This window comes from Microcaecilia unicolor, chromosome 2 (genome assembly GCF_901765095.1).
Source record: "Microcaecilia unicolor chromosome 2, aMicUni1.1, whole genome shotgun sequence".
Classification (NCBI taxonomy): Eukaryota; Metazoa; Chordata; class Amphibia; order Gymnophiona; family Siphonopidae; genus Microcaecilia; species Microcaecilia unicolor.
The window spans coordinates 474189552-474203968 of NC_044032.1; the positions used below are offsets into that span (position 1 = coordinate 474189552).

The 14417-nt window shown below is 41.0% G+C and overlaps 2 gene segments (V, D, J or C); both read left to right on the top strand.

Annotated features, from left to right (window-relative positions):
• Positions 1-14417, top strand: part of LOC115461302 — a 1201995-nt gene that overhangs the window by 106108 nt on the left and 1081470 nt on the right.
• Positions 5474-6037, top strand: LOC115461313. The segment is given in 2 exon segments: positions 5474-5561; positions 5733-6037. Coding segments are annotated over 2 exon segments (360 nt in total).

Here is a 14417-nt window from a genome sequence, read left to right on the forward strand (position 1 = left end):
AAATAAATAAATAAATTAGAAATAAGGGACTGCCTATGTGTGGTCCATCTGTAAAGAAGTCTAAAGCTGTTCCTCCAATTGAATACGTAGTGCCTTAAAAGGTGGAGGACAAAAGATTTTTTTTAACTTACTTGACTTTTTATATTTATTTGAAAGCTTCCCATAGCTAGATATAAATATCCTGAAATAAAAATTAAATATCACTAAATCAGCTTAAAAGATTATTGTAGCTGGTAGCAAAAGCAGTTATAAACTCTATATTTTGTGCTCATTTTTTCTACACTGTTCTATACAATACAGATGGCCAAATTTCAGTGAGGATATCCTATTTCCTGATGGGTTCCTCTTAACTGTTGTTATAATCTGCCTTGGGAAGCCTGGTGTTATAAAGATGATAGAATATATTGAAATTAAATGGAAGTAATATTAAACTCTTTTTTCACTGGGGCTCATGAAATCATATCTTCATCTGTTTTGTAGAAGTTTACCTTTTAGATACACAAATGGATTATTCTGTTTTTGAACATGTTTCAGGAGCAAGTGTTTTTATAAGTCAAAATAAAAATAAATATTATATTTCACGCAGATCTCTTTTATTTAAACACTAGTAAAAAAGGCCCGTTTCTGACACAAATGAAACGGGCACTAGCAAGGTTTTCCTCAGAGTGTGTATGTTTGAGAGAGTGTGTGTGTGAGAGGTGGACTGTGTGTGACATAAAGAGAATGAGAGACAGAGACAGTGTATGTGTGTGTTTGTATGAGAGAGACTGTGTGAGAGACAGAGTGTCTGTGTGTGAGAGACTGTGTATGTGTAACAGAGAGATAGAGTGTGATAGACAGGGAATGTGTCAGAGAGAGTGTATGTGAGAGACAGTGAGTGAGTGAGTGAGTGTGAGCCCCCACGCCCCCCTCGCAGGGCCCCCCTCTCCATCCCCACCTCTCTGGTCTCAGGACCCCCTTCCCACCTCCCTCTCCCCTGTCCCGCCTCCAGCCATTCATGTCCAGCGACCCTCCTCTTCCCCTGCCCCCTGCAGCTACCCATGTCCAGCGACCCTCCCCTCTTCCCCATGTCCAGTGACCCTCCCCTTCCCCCCCCCCCAGCGCATCAAACCCCCTCGCCACCCGCAGCTGCCAGTGGTAATGCTGTCTGGCCGTTGCTGCTTCCCCTGTTGAGCAGCAGCGGCCACTACAAAAAGAAAAGAAGCGATAAATATTTTTAAACCCAGCCCAAATCATTCGCAAATGCCCGAGTCTTCTGCAGCCACTCCTCCTCTCGCCTGTCACGTCACTGCACTCCTCCAGGGTCTTACTCCTCCCCCTGCCTGGGCATCAGCAACTCCAGGAGCCACGGACACAGGCAGTCCCACATTAGAACGTTGGTGGTGAGAATTATTATATAGGATAACTAAATGGGCTATAAGTCCATAATACAGTCCATTGGTTTTCTTATATTTTGTTCTTGCAATGACTTATACTGTGCCAAAACTGAAAACTCTCATCTATCTGATCGATAATAAAAGGAGCTCATTGTGAACACTATCCACCCTAAAAGGTTGTTTTGTGGCTGTACATGAGGAATTGTGATATTTATTTATTTATTTATTAGGATTTATTTACTGTCTTTTTGAAGGAATTCACTCAAGGCGGTGTACAGCGAGAATAAGTCAAACATAAGAAATAGACAATTACAGCAGTAAAAATATCCAAACCACAATACAAAGTATGATATAATATGCTACTTTGCAATGCCAACACAATACACAATAAAACATTTTAATAGACAGCATAGGGTGTAAGCAAAGATGGAATAGATAGATAGATAGATAGATAGATAGATAGATAGATAGATAGATAGATAGATAGATAGATAGATAGATAGATAGATAGATAGATAGGACAGGGTAACAGGAGTAAAAAAATAATGGACAAGTTAAAGAGAGTTGCAAATGAGGTCAGAAAGGTGCTTGAACATTATCTTGGCTAGGGTAGAAGTGGATAAACATGTACTGATATAATACGTGCAGCTGCTGTCATTTACTTCTTCCCTTAAAGGCCTAGTTGAAGAGCCAAGCTTTCACCTACTTCCTGAAGAACAGACAGTCTTGTGCTAAGCAAAGCCTTTCAGGGAGTGCATTCCAGAGAATGAGGGCTACTCCAGAGAAGGCTGGCTGGTGGGTATCACATCATGTGATGTCCTTTGGAGAGGGTGTGGTTAGGGAAAGTCCTTGGGAGGACCGTAGTGACCTTGAAGGTGTGAAGAGGAAGATCCTGTTCTTCAAGTACTCTGGGACATTTCCTTTAAGGGCCTTGAAGGTTAGAGAGTTTTAAATTTGGCTCTGTATTGTACTGGTAGCCAGTGAAGTTTATGTAAAAATGGTGTGGTGTGGTCGTGTCGCTTATAACCTTCTATTGCTGCAGCAAACCCTTTGTAATCAGATCAGTACATTACAATAATCCAGTCTTGATGTTATCATGGCATGCACAACTGAGACCAGGCTCAGTTTTGCACGCCATCAGTGTATGTTTGTGTCCCTAGTCCTGCATCCAAAGTTTATATAATCCTTTCAAGAAAGTCAGTTAATCATTTAACTTATTAGTAGAACATAACCACAGAGGCATGGTATGGACGCATTTTCAATAAGGTAATACTAGTGCCCAGCAAAGGAACAGGTTATTTTGAGTTAGTCTTCACTGGACTAAACTTGCTTTCCTTGTACCATCATCATTCAGCTGGATAAGCAGTGTCCTAAAAGATGGAGGATAAAGGACTTTTTAAAAATATGTTTATCACACATTATCCTGAGCAAAGTTGGGTTCAATGTGACTTTAATTTGAAAATACAGTGAGACAGAATAATAAAAATCAGTTATATTATGGGAGCAAATAGATGGATATCTCTAAAACACTTAACAAAGTTGAGATTAGCATATATACCCAACTGGGCATTTAAAAGTCTGTCCTTTAATGATACCGCACATTCAGAAATCATAGCCGTAAGTACAGACAGTTATTCAAATATTAACACATGCATACACCAGAACAGGCACCCATACACACATAGCAAAAGTAAACATTACAACTTCTACAGAGTACATCCAAAACTTAATTTTTATTTTCTCATTTCAATCTTTGAGGGGCTGGTTACTGGAAATTTCTGCTAGGAGGGCAGAGGGAACGGAGCAGAATTCCCATCAAGGGGAACTAAGAAAAGGAAGGAAAGCTTTGTGGAAAAGGACACCCTAGGCGGGAGGGACTTTGGTGTGAGTAATCCACACTGCCACAAGGACTTGCTAGTCAGCCAGAGAACCCCTAATCCAGGATGCAACAGACATATCATTGAAATTAATTCAATGTGACTATGAGCTCTTATGCTAAAGAAATGAAGGTTGAGTTATGAACTGTTACTGTTTGATGTTGATTAAATAAAAGAGAGCTTGAAGTTACCTGCTGAGACTACTAGTCATTATTTGGAAAGATGGATGCTATCATTCCCCCAGGATGAGAGTGCCCTTCGGACTACCGGCTATCTCCTGCCCTGGCCTGCACCCAGCTCGATTAAATTACAACTTTGTTTTGTGAGCCCTGGTCCTGGGTACCTGACCCATGGAGCTTAGTCGGTGGCCCTGAATGAGGGGTAGACCAGGGTTACAACCATATGCCAGATAACCTATCATGTGTAAAACATTTTTCTGATTGGATTTGGGAGGAGTTGGTCTCATGAATTCCCTTAGAATCAATAAGATACAAGTGTCCACATGCAAAGGCTATGTGCAATGGCTGAAGTTCTGATGGTCAAGACACAGATCAGGAGGAACTATAGTATCAGACTGGTTTAGGCCAGTGTGCATGCAGTGTTGCAAACCACGGATATAGGCCTAATAATATTGTGTGGAAAATCTCAGGCCTCACTGATGAAAGGCCTATTCAGTGTCTCTACCACAACAACATGTTCTTGGCAAAGTTCATCATGCAGTGTATTAGGAATTCATGACAGGATGGTTATGATGCAGTCGGAGTTTAGTTCATAGGCCTCTGGTCGGCTAATGCAGGCCTTATAGAAACATGATAGCAGATAAAAGCCAAATGGCCCATCCAGTCTGCCCTTCCTCAGTAACCACTAACTCCTCCTTTTCTTAAGGGATTCCACATGCCTGTCCCCTCCACTACCTTCACCGGGAGGCCTTTCCACGCATCCACCACCCTTTCTGAGAAGGAGCATTTTCTTAGATCCCTCCTAAGTGTATTTCCTCAAAACTTCTTCTTATGCCCTCTCATTCCAGGGTTTTCCTTCATTTGAAAAAGGCTCACCTCCTGTACATTGATGCCACTGATGTATCTAAACATCTCTATCATATCCCCTGTCTCCCGCTTCTCTTCCAGCGTATACATGTTGAGGTTCATAAGCCTATCCCTATATGTTTTACGATGGCGATCACTTACCAATTTTGTAGCCACCTCTAGAATGACGCAATCTTGTTTATATCTTTCTGTAGGTGTGGTCTCCAGAATTGCACGTAGTACTCTAAATGGGTCCTCACTAGAGACTTATACAAGGGCACTATCACCTCTTTTTTTCTGCTGGTCATCCCCCTCCTTATGTACTCAAGCATCCTTCTGGCTTTGACTGTTGCCTTTTCTACCTGTTTGGCCACCTCATGGTCATCACACAAATGATTTGGACAGTTATGCACACAAATGGATTTGGACAGTGTATATCACTACAAAACTGGTTGTTAGACCAAATAAATTTAAAACAACTGATACTATGCACCCCCAAAATACTGGAAGAAGTAACTAACTCGTTAGTCTCACTCACACACCCAAGGAGTACTCAGGCTGCATATACTGCAGCAGGACATGTTTATCCACTCCTACTCTAGCTGAGATAATATGTAACCATTTGTCTGACCTCACGTGCAACTTTCTTTAAATCAATCACCTTACTTTCTAACTCTTCCTACTTTCTTACCCTTCTATGGTACATCTTTGCTTTACCCTTCGCTATCAATTATAATGTTCTATTACGTATTGTGTTGACATTGTAAATAGTATACCATGCCATACTTTGTATTGTTTTTGAATATTTTTACTGCTGTAATTGTCAATTGCTCATGCTTGATCTATTCTTACTGTATACTGCCTTAAGTGAATTCCTTCAAAAAGGCAGTAAACAAATCCTAATAAATAAATAAATAAAAGATAGTTTTTAGAATAGGTATCTTTATAGAATATGCTACACGCTGGCACCACACCAGTTCATGTTTTATGTCATCACACTAATAGAATGAAAAATACTCTTGATAGTAATTAGAAAAGACACAAGTGTGATTCATTATGACCATACTATAAGCAACATTGTTACGTAGGTCTCTGAGGAAGAACATTTACATAGATCAGCCATTTTGCATATCCTCCTGCAGGTGTCTTTCTTCACTGCTCAGTGCAGTTATAAAAGTTTCATTCAGCACTTGAAGGTTTATAACTGAGAAGCTCCTAATCCAGAATAATGAAGATGATTCCACAGACTCCATTTGTCTGGTTGTTACTTTTATGGATTCATGGTAAGAAATTTTAGTAGGAGATGTAATAAACACAACATTTAGCCAGTGTTACTATGATTTAATTTGTAAGAATCTAAACCTTTTTTCAAATCAGGTTAAGCAATTTAAAGCATATTATTTTGCATAATTCTCTTCTCTCACTGTTAGTTTTAATTTTCATCTTATCTTCAGATTCCAATGGGCAAACCTTGACTCAGTCTCCAGAATCTGTGCCAGTGTCTTTAGGGCAAAGTGTCACCTTCAACTGCAAAGCCAGTGCCAGTGTAGGAACCTGCTTAAACTGGTACCAGCAGAAACCTGGACAGGCTCCAAAACTTCTTATCTATTATGCTTCCACCCGTCCCTCGGGGGTTCCACAACGATTCAGTGGCAGTGGATCTGGGACTGATTTCACGTTCACAATCAATGGAGTTCAAGCTGAAGATGCTGCAGATTATTACTGTCAGCAGTGTAGCAACTGGCCTCTCACACAGTGATACAGACTCATACAAAAACCTCCCTCTCTGTATACAAAACCTCACTCTACAGCTGCTGCTGCTGCCTGATTTACTGTATTCTGTGGAAGGTATTTTAATTTACTGTTCAGAAAGCCAAGTATTACTGAATGAATTCCTGAATATTTTTATTCAGCAATAACCTAGGTGGAATGATGCAGAGCTGATTTCCAGATCTTGCACATTTTGGTCACATCTTTTTGTATAGAAAGTGCTGTATAGGAACCGGAATTAATATATTTTTTAGCAAAATCTCACTATGCATTACTATTGGTTGCTTTGTGGAACTGAAATTTGATCATTTAGGGGTCCTTAAGGCTTGCTAACAGATTTAGTGCATACTAATGATTAGCATGTGCTAAATGATAAGATGTTCATTATATTCCTATGGGCATCTTATCATTTAGTTCTTGCTGTTTGTTAGTGTGAGCTAAATCTGTTAGCACACCTTAGTAAAAGGACCCCTTAAAGACAAAGAAGTGCCACTTACCTACACACATAAAAATCACTTAAGAAAATGTGAATTATTACATTCTCCACAACATGCAAACATGAAACAAAGGGGCCCTTTTACTTAAGCTGATTTGAAACCGATACTTACAAGCAGTGGCGTAGCTAGGGGGGTGCAGGGGGAGCAGTTGCTCCCCTAAACAATCTTTCAAAAAAAATTGCGCCTATGCACCAAAGGCTCCTGCCACCTTGTGCTGTATTAACTTTTCATCCCAGCCGCTACCTTTTGAGTCTGTGGCAGCCTGGAGGAACCGCAAGGATCCCTTCTCTGCCCCTCACTGACTGGGTCACTCAATCCGCTGACTCCCCGACTGACTTGGAACTTAAGTTGGCTGCAACAAAATGAAGCTGTTCGCTGATAGCCCTATGTACGCTACTGTGCCGCCTCTCTGCCAATTTCTCTCCTCGGACCCTCCCCCTCAAGATGTAACTTCCTGTTTTGGAGGAGAGAACAGAGGAAGGAAACCAGTAGAAGCACCAGTAGCGCGCATAGGACTATGGCCTTGCATGCGGCTTCATTTTTGTTGCAGCCAAGTTGGGGAGGCAAGGCAATGATGTGAACTAGGAGGTCGAACTGAAAACATTGAAAAGCAAGCCACTGCTGTATCCATCTTTTATCTTTTGCTTCTATGGTCTCTCTCCCTTTCCTCCGCTCCGCACAGCTGTTACACTCAAAGCAAGCAAATCTAGGAGGAGCTGCTCTATTCACGTTGTGAGTATAATCATTGGCAGCATTTTTATTTGATCTTCTTTTCTTATTTATATTTTTAAGCATGCCGGCTTGTTCAGCATAGGGATGTATATGCAGAGGAAGTATTGGTTTCATGGGTTAGAATGCTTCTTCTTTTTTCTAAATCATGTCATTTGGAGGGGCTGGTTATAGGGACTCCCTGTATTCATGTAGAGATGCATTCAGGTACTTAACAATCAGACTTCCTATTTAAAAGTATAAATTTTTTAAACATTAATTAGGTTGAAACCTGGGAGAATTTAATATCTTTTTTTTTTCCTGTGCCTACATCCAAAGATTATGGCATGTGGGAACTTTCTCCTTTTGTTTTGTGGATTGCAGTGGTATATTATAAAAATACATTTGCCTTTTTTAATACTACTACTATTTCAGAGAGAGGTATTGAATAATGAGGGGAAGGTGTCCTTCCTGCAGAAGTTCTGTCCAGTCTGTCTAAATGTGCTAACATTGTCCAGATCAGCACACTATTAGCCATCAAGTTCATAGGAAGTTAATTATGTTTAGTGGAACATAAATCTGTTGGCTCAGGCTGCTTACTACTGAATATTTCATCATTGTTTCATTATTGCTACTAAGTATTACATATTAAGGGCATTTGCTTTAAACGTTTGTTTACATTCGTTTGTTTAGTCCTTATATGCACATGATTCTGTTTTTTAAATCCAAAGATGAATGAATCCTAAGGGTGGTTGAACAATTAGGTATAAACTATTGTTTCTGAATTTACATGTTTTGGACTGCTTTGGGTCCTGCTGATCTGTAAATCTGCTGTCTAGAATTTTGGAAGATGGAAATATGAAAATAAAAAGTTTGGGATGTACTCTGTAGACATTGTTTTGCAGTGTGTGTATGGATGCCTGTTCTGGTGTGTGCATGTGATATTTGAATAACTGTCTATACTTATGGCTATGATTTCTGAACAAGCGGCATCACTAAAGGACAGACTTTTAAATCCCAGTTGGTATATATGCTAATCTCAACTTTGTCAAATGTTTCAGACATGTTTATGTTTAGTTACCTACGTAGGTAACTTATGTCAGAGGAGGGCGGGCACAGGAAGAAGGAGAGAGACATCGGTGAAGGCAGAAGCGATCACCGATCAGCTGTTCCATCCCGTGTAGCGCCTTCACACACAGGTGAGAGGCGCTGCACTGGCCATTAAGGCAGAGGGGGGGTCCGGTGGAGGGGGGAGCATCAGCGATGAACTCAGGGGGGCGTGGCACCGAGGCGGAGGATGGCGGGAGGTGGAGCAGTGGTGGGAGAAGGAGAAGAGAGAGACAGGAAGGGAGGGGGTCCGGGCGCTGCAAAAGTTTGATTTTTATTTTCATACAGGGAGAAGCGGGGAGCAGCAGCGACCTCGGGCGGGGGGGGGGGGAAGGCCGTCCATACAGGACACTCCTGATGAGCGCCTTTGCCCCCTCCCAATCCTTTTTTGATGTTTGTTTCATTTTTTATTTTAGGCAGAGGGAAGTGGGAAGCCATGTGTTTGTGTTCAATCTCTACTGTAATCTCATTTTTCTTTTTAAACATGCCAGGGGATTTTTATGGTGCAGGGGGCAGCGAGGAGATGACAGCTCAGGCCTTAATGACAGGTCTGAGCTCACGTTAAATTTCTGACTGTAGATGATTCGTTGCAATCGTCAGTATGGTTAGTGCATTCCGAATTGTCCACATTTCAATGGTAGCTTCTCGTTTGCATTCCGTTTTCGTTAGGTGCTAGCGTCGTCGGAAAATGGCCTTTGATGCATGCTACAGTTGAAAATTTCTTCGTTAAGGGTCAGTAAAGGGTCGTTAAAAGAGTCGTTAAGGTTTAGTGCATCTGGGCCAGAGAGAAGAGTTTTTATTTTTGGCACAGTATATGTCATCACAGGAACAAAAATAAAACCAATGGACTGCATTAGTGGCTTATAGCCTGTTTAGTTATGTTTAAACAGAAGAATTCTGCATGAAACAAAATATTTATTTTTATTTTGACTCATAAAACCAGTTGTCCCTGAAACATGCCTCAAAGCAGAATAATCCATTTGTGTATCTACAATGTAAACTTCTACAAAACAGATGACTTGAAGAAGTGAAGAAGAGAGAGAGGGAAAAGCAAGCAGGACCTAGTTTAGTATTAAGGGAGGAATAAAAAAAAGAGAGAGAGAGAGAAAAGCAAGCACCATTAACTAGTTGCCATGTATACAAACCCTTTCCCCATAGTTTTAAACTGAAATTTTCTCTAGAAATAGGTATTTTCCCCAAAAGTTTTAAACTGAAACCTTTTCTAGAGGTAGAAACTAAACAGCCAAAAACTCTTGTTCTAAAAGGCAGTTATTTTCTGTTCCTTGGCTGCTGGAGAGAGAGCTCATCCAGGGACCTCAATTAAATGTTAATTAATGTAATGTTGGCTGTACCCCTCTCGCTCTGGCACAAGATGTTATCAGAAATAGAGCCCAAATTTCCAGATGGCAGTAGTCGTGACTCTGGAACTCTACCTCAGAATGAAAGGGGTAAGCTACAAAAACTAACCTCTCCTCATAATCCCTAGGACCATGAGGGGAAAAAAAACTAGATTCAGGATTATCCCTTATTTGAAGGAGGCAATAAAACTCTATTATGTTTAATATAAATAACACAAGTTTATTCAACACATTCTAGTAATCATAAAAACTAGGAACAATAACATTTTAATTTCTAACCAAATTCCCTTCTATCGGTATCACAATTCTAACTAAATAATTTCTCAACTTAGGGTTAATATATTAACTTAGTTTCTTTTTCTTTTCTTTTCAGGAATCACGTTTAGTCTCAATAATTTTCAGATAAGTATCTCCAATAACCTTTCTCAATTTCTTTTCAATTAAATCAGATGACAAACAAGCTATACAGTAAATTATTAGAATTGATACTTTGTGTGTTCTTTGTTTTTATTTCCACAGGTACCTGTCTTCACTCTAGAGAAGCAAGCAAGGTAAGTATATTTAGTGTTGTCTTTGTCTTTCTCTATCTTTTCTTTTCTATTTTTTTTCTCTATTCTCTCAATAGTCACTTAGCTTATGTCAATTCACTGGATGATGTGTAGTCTGTCTTGCGGAGGGGCCCTTGTTGGTTCTCCAACTTCCAGGTTCTTCTTCCAGGTCTTCTCCCTAAACCTATCTCTTAAAACTTAATAGGAGGAAAAACCCTATCTATTCTCACATGTTGTTAATAACTTTAGTTCTAGTGAATTATTTATTTAATACTTAGGGCCAACTAAACTATTTAAATAAAATTAAATACAAATCCCTGTATTGCTCCAAACCTATGCTAATCACTTATTCCCTAAACTGAAGAGGCTGATAACCCTTTCAGTCCCTTGCATCCCAACATTCCTTAATCACTTTCTTATTCTCATATGTACTCATACCCTTTCCCCTATCATCCATACACTTCACTACCAAAACCAATCACACTTCATACCCCCCAAGTTTATTATAATTAATCAAAAATCAAATAAAACCCCTTACAGACTTTTCCTTTAATTCACTATCACTCTCACACTTTTTACTATCACACTAAACTCACTTTCTAACTTCCAATCACCAATAATCTCACACTGACTCTCCCACACTGAGCTGCGCTTCCGCTCTCTTCAGTCACCAGCCTCTCACTGCCACTGTCAGTTAGCCTCATCTCCTAGGAGACCAAGCTTTGGCTTGGGATTCCGAGCCGTGCTGACCAATCCCAAGCCTTTTCCAACATTCTAAACCCTCAAGCTGACCAGCGGAATCTTGAGAAGCACAGCAAAATCTCCATTTTATTTTATAATTTCCCATAGAGTTCAATGGGAAATTATAAAATTAAACTATAACTCCTTCCAATTTTCCCCAAAACACCCCAAATTTTCCCTGCCACTAAAACCCCGAATTCCCCATCTAACCATACTTTTAAATTTTAAAAATACCCCAATTTTCCTATCCGCCGCACATTATCCCCTCTAACACCCCTCCAAAATTACCCAAATTTGTAAAACCCATCTCAAAAATTAATATACCCCTTCCTTAATCTACCCTGTCGAATTTAAGAATTTAACCCTTTATTAACCCCTTCAAACTAGCACCCCTTCAAAAAAACCCCTAAAAATATTTAAATTCAAAAAACTAATCCGATAGAAAAATCAAGAAAAATCCCCTGATCAAGAATCTAAAAACCAAATTAAAAAAACTTAAACCCCTGATTTTTTAACAATCAAAAACCGAACTTATACAATTTTAAAATAAATAAATGGAAATTTTAGGTTAAAAAAACCCCTTACCTTGTCCGTGATTTTCAGCACACTCGATGCCTACCCTCGGTTCCGGTCCCGGTCGTCCTGGTACGAAAACGGATCCAATAATAAAAAAAAAACCGAAGCCGGCCCAAAATTTAGGCCCCGGCTTCGGCCTACCCGCGAAGACGCGCATTCGCGATTCGTGCATGAGGCGCGCCGCCTCATGCACACTCGCGCCGGCGTTCTTTACTCGCCGGCATCTTGTTTTTTAAAAAAAACAATTCCCGGCGCCCTCCCTCAGCCGGCAAACTTCAGCGCTGCCTCCTGCAGCGCTCCTCCGGCCTCCGGTTTCCCTCTTCGGGCCCGAAAACAATCGCGCCATCCTCTTCACTCCCGGGGCCCGTTCCAATCACCCCGGGAGCCAAAAACGGCGATGCAGCTTCTCCCTCCCGAAAATGGGACCGGAAGGCCCCAAAATCCCTCGGGGAGCGCCACTCCTCCACCGCAGCGCTCCCATCTACACAAAACGGCTCAAAATCGGCCCCAAAACGGACCCCAGCCACCAATGACCCCAGAAGCCTCCCAAAAACCTTGCTGCCTGCTCCTGCAGCATCGGAGACCCTCCAAAAACCTCCCAGGTAAGTATTTATTTTATTTTTCTAACCCCAGGTTACATTCGCCCATGCAGAAAAAACATAATATTGTCCCCAATATTATCCATTCTCACATCTCAATTCTCTCCAAATATCCATTCACTCATCCCCTACAACTCCCAATACCAACCCTATTCCATACACACCTCATTCAACTAAAGGAACTATTCTCCCTCCCACTAAGCAAACCTTTTATAACTAAATTTTCTCAACTTAACCATCCTTTCCCAAATCAACCCAAAATAAAATTGTCTTTAAGAAAGGAGGAACATACACCCTTATTACATCTGTTTGAACTTCTGATTTCCCCAGTGCTTACAGACTCACATGTATTTCCAGCAGAATTAATTGTTATCTCAGTGTACACAATATAATCATATAAACTCTTTCCAGCTACCCTCTCAGGTACTGGTAAACTCACATTTTTATCAATCTTTTCAACCTGAGTTGGTGTCATTACAATTTCTTCCACCTCCAAATCATATTTCTTTACTAAGTCTCTATTAACAGTTTTCTTCCCGAATTCGTCATTTTGAATTGTTATCACATTACCGGTCTCCCCATACATTTGGACCACCCTATAGGGACAAGTTTCCCAAACATCCTGGATCTTGTGTCTACCCAGGAATCTCTGTCTCCGGAGCAAGACCCAATCCCCCACCTGCAGCACTCAAGACATCTGTGAGGAACCTGGACCAGCATCCTTTCTTGTGTCTGGAGGAGATACATAAACTCTGGTTGAATTTCTCTTTGCTCAAGGACAATTCAGCTGCTGGACCCTGTCTAGCTCCAATGACAAGACGACCAGAATGGGTAACTGTCCCAGCCTTCCTTTTCAGTTCTACCGCCTCAGCCTCTGCGTACTTTTTATTTAAAACATCCACTCTTTCAGGATATTCTTCCGAACTCGTATCATTCAGAAATGGGCGGTTAAAATCTTGAAGACTTAGTCCCATGGCTTGTTTAATGTTCACGTCTTCTTTTAATTTTTGAGCCTCCAGTTTCAGGGTACTCTGTCTCAGTGTTTGCTTCCGATCCTGTCCCTCCCTCTCACGTTCCAGACCATACTGCTGCAGCCAGACCATCTCACTCTGGAAACTTGCAGGCCTCTCGTTCTCTTTGCTCTCTTCCAACTCTTTGGTCATGTCCATGATGTTGGAAGGATCAGGATCCTCTTCACGTGGTACCACCAACTCTGCTATTCCCAACAACTCAAAGTTACCCAGCACTTTCTGTATCTCTTTCTCTTCATATTCAGTGTCCGGGCAACGGATTAGCTTTTCCTCTTTCTTCTGTCCAGAAATCAGCATTTCCTTCTTGCTCGTTTCCAAACCACTCCCGATCACTTCTTCTTTACTCTTTTCACAACAAGTACCTTTTAAGGATTTATCACTCTCTGTTTCATTTTGTCTTTCCCCTTGCTTCTGCATAATCAGGGTATTAGCTACTAGGCTCCTCTCGGGTAAGTGCATCTTTTTGGTATCAGAAGCCAGTGCCGCTGCTATACTCTTCCTTGTTCGCTGACGAATCAAGAACTTTTCTGACATTACTGGTATAATTTTGCTCACATTTCCCTGCATCTTTATCACGCCAATAGATTCCCTACTTTTGTTGCAACGCTTCTGGGAAATGCTGGACCGAATACTCGCCATCTTCACGGGCTCGCCCATCAAAGAAAACAGGTCTCTGAATAATCCTTCCAGGTACCGAAGGACATTCATGCCCACTATGCCATGTACTGTCTGGTCTTCAACTTGCCCATTGCAAAAGTTGTCTTTTACAACAAATATGCATCGTTCCGGTACCACTTGTCCCATACACTGTACATCCGCGTCTATATATCCCAACACAGGCAAGTCTGTCCCATTTACTGCAACCAAAGTTAGCTGGCTTGCATCTTTTAAGCAGTTGGTATCAGCAAAGTTTTTGTAAAAAAAACTCGCAAGGATGGTGGAAACACTAGAGCCCGTATCCAGTGTGCAAAGCGTTTCCACACCATTTATCTTTACTTTGAGCACTGGACTCTCCCCAATGGCTCTTTCTCCAAACAAGTTTTCTTCCAGAACTCCCTGTTGTTCCAAAGACTTTTGCATCCTAACTGCAGGTTTCGCCTCACTTCCCTTCTGAGGAGCAGAATCGGCCTGCTGGCTATTAGGAGGAACATAATTGACACTGGTGCTTGGTCTCTCAACATTGCTTCTGTTGGTTCCACTGTAT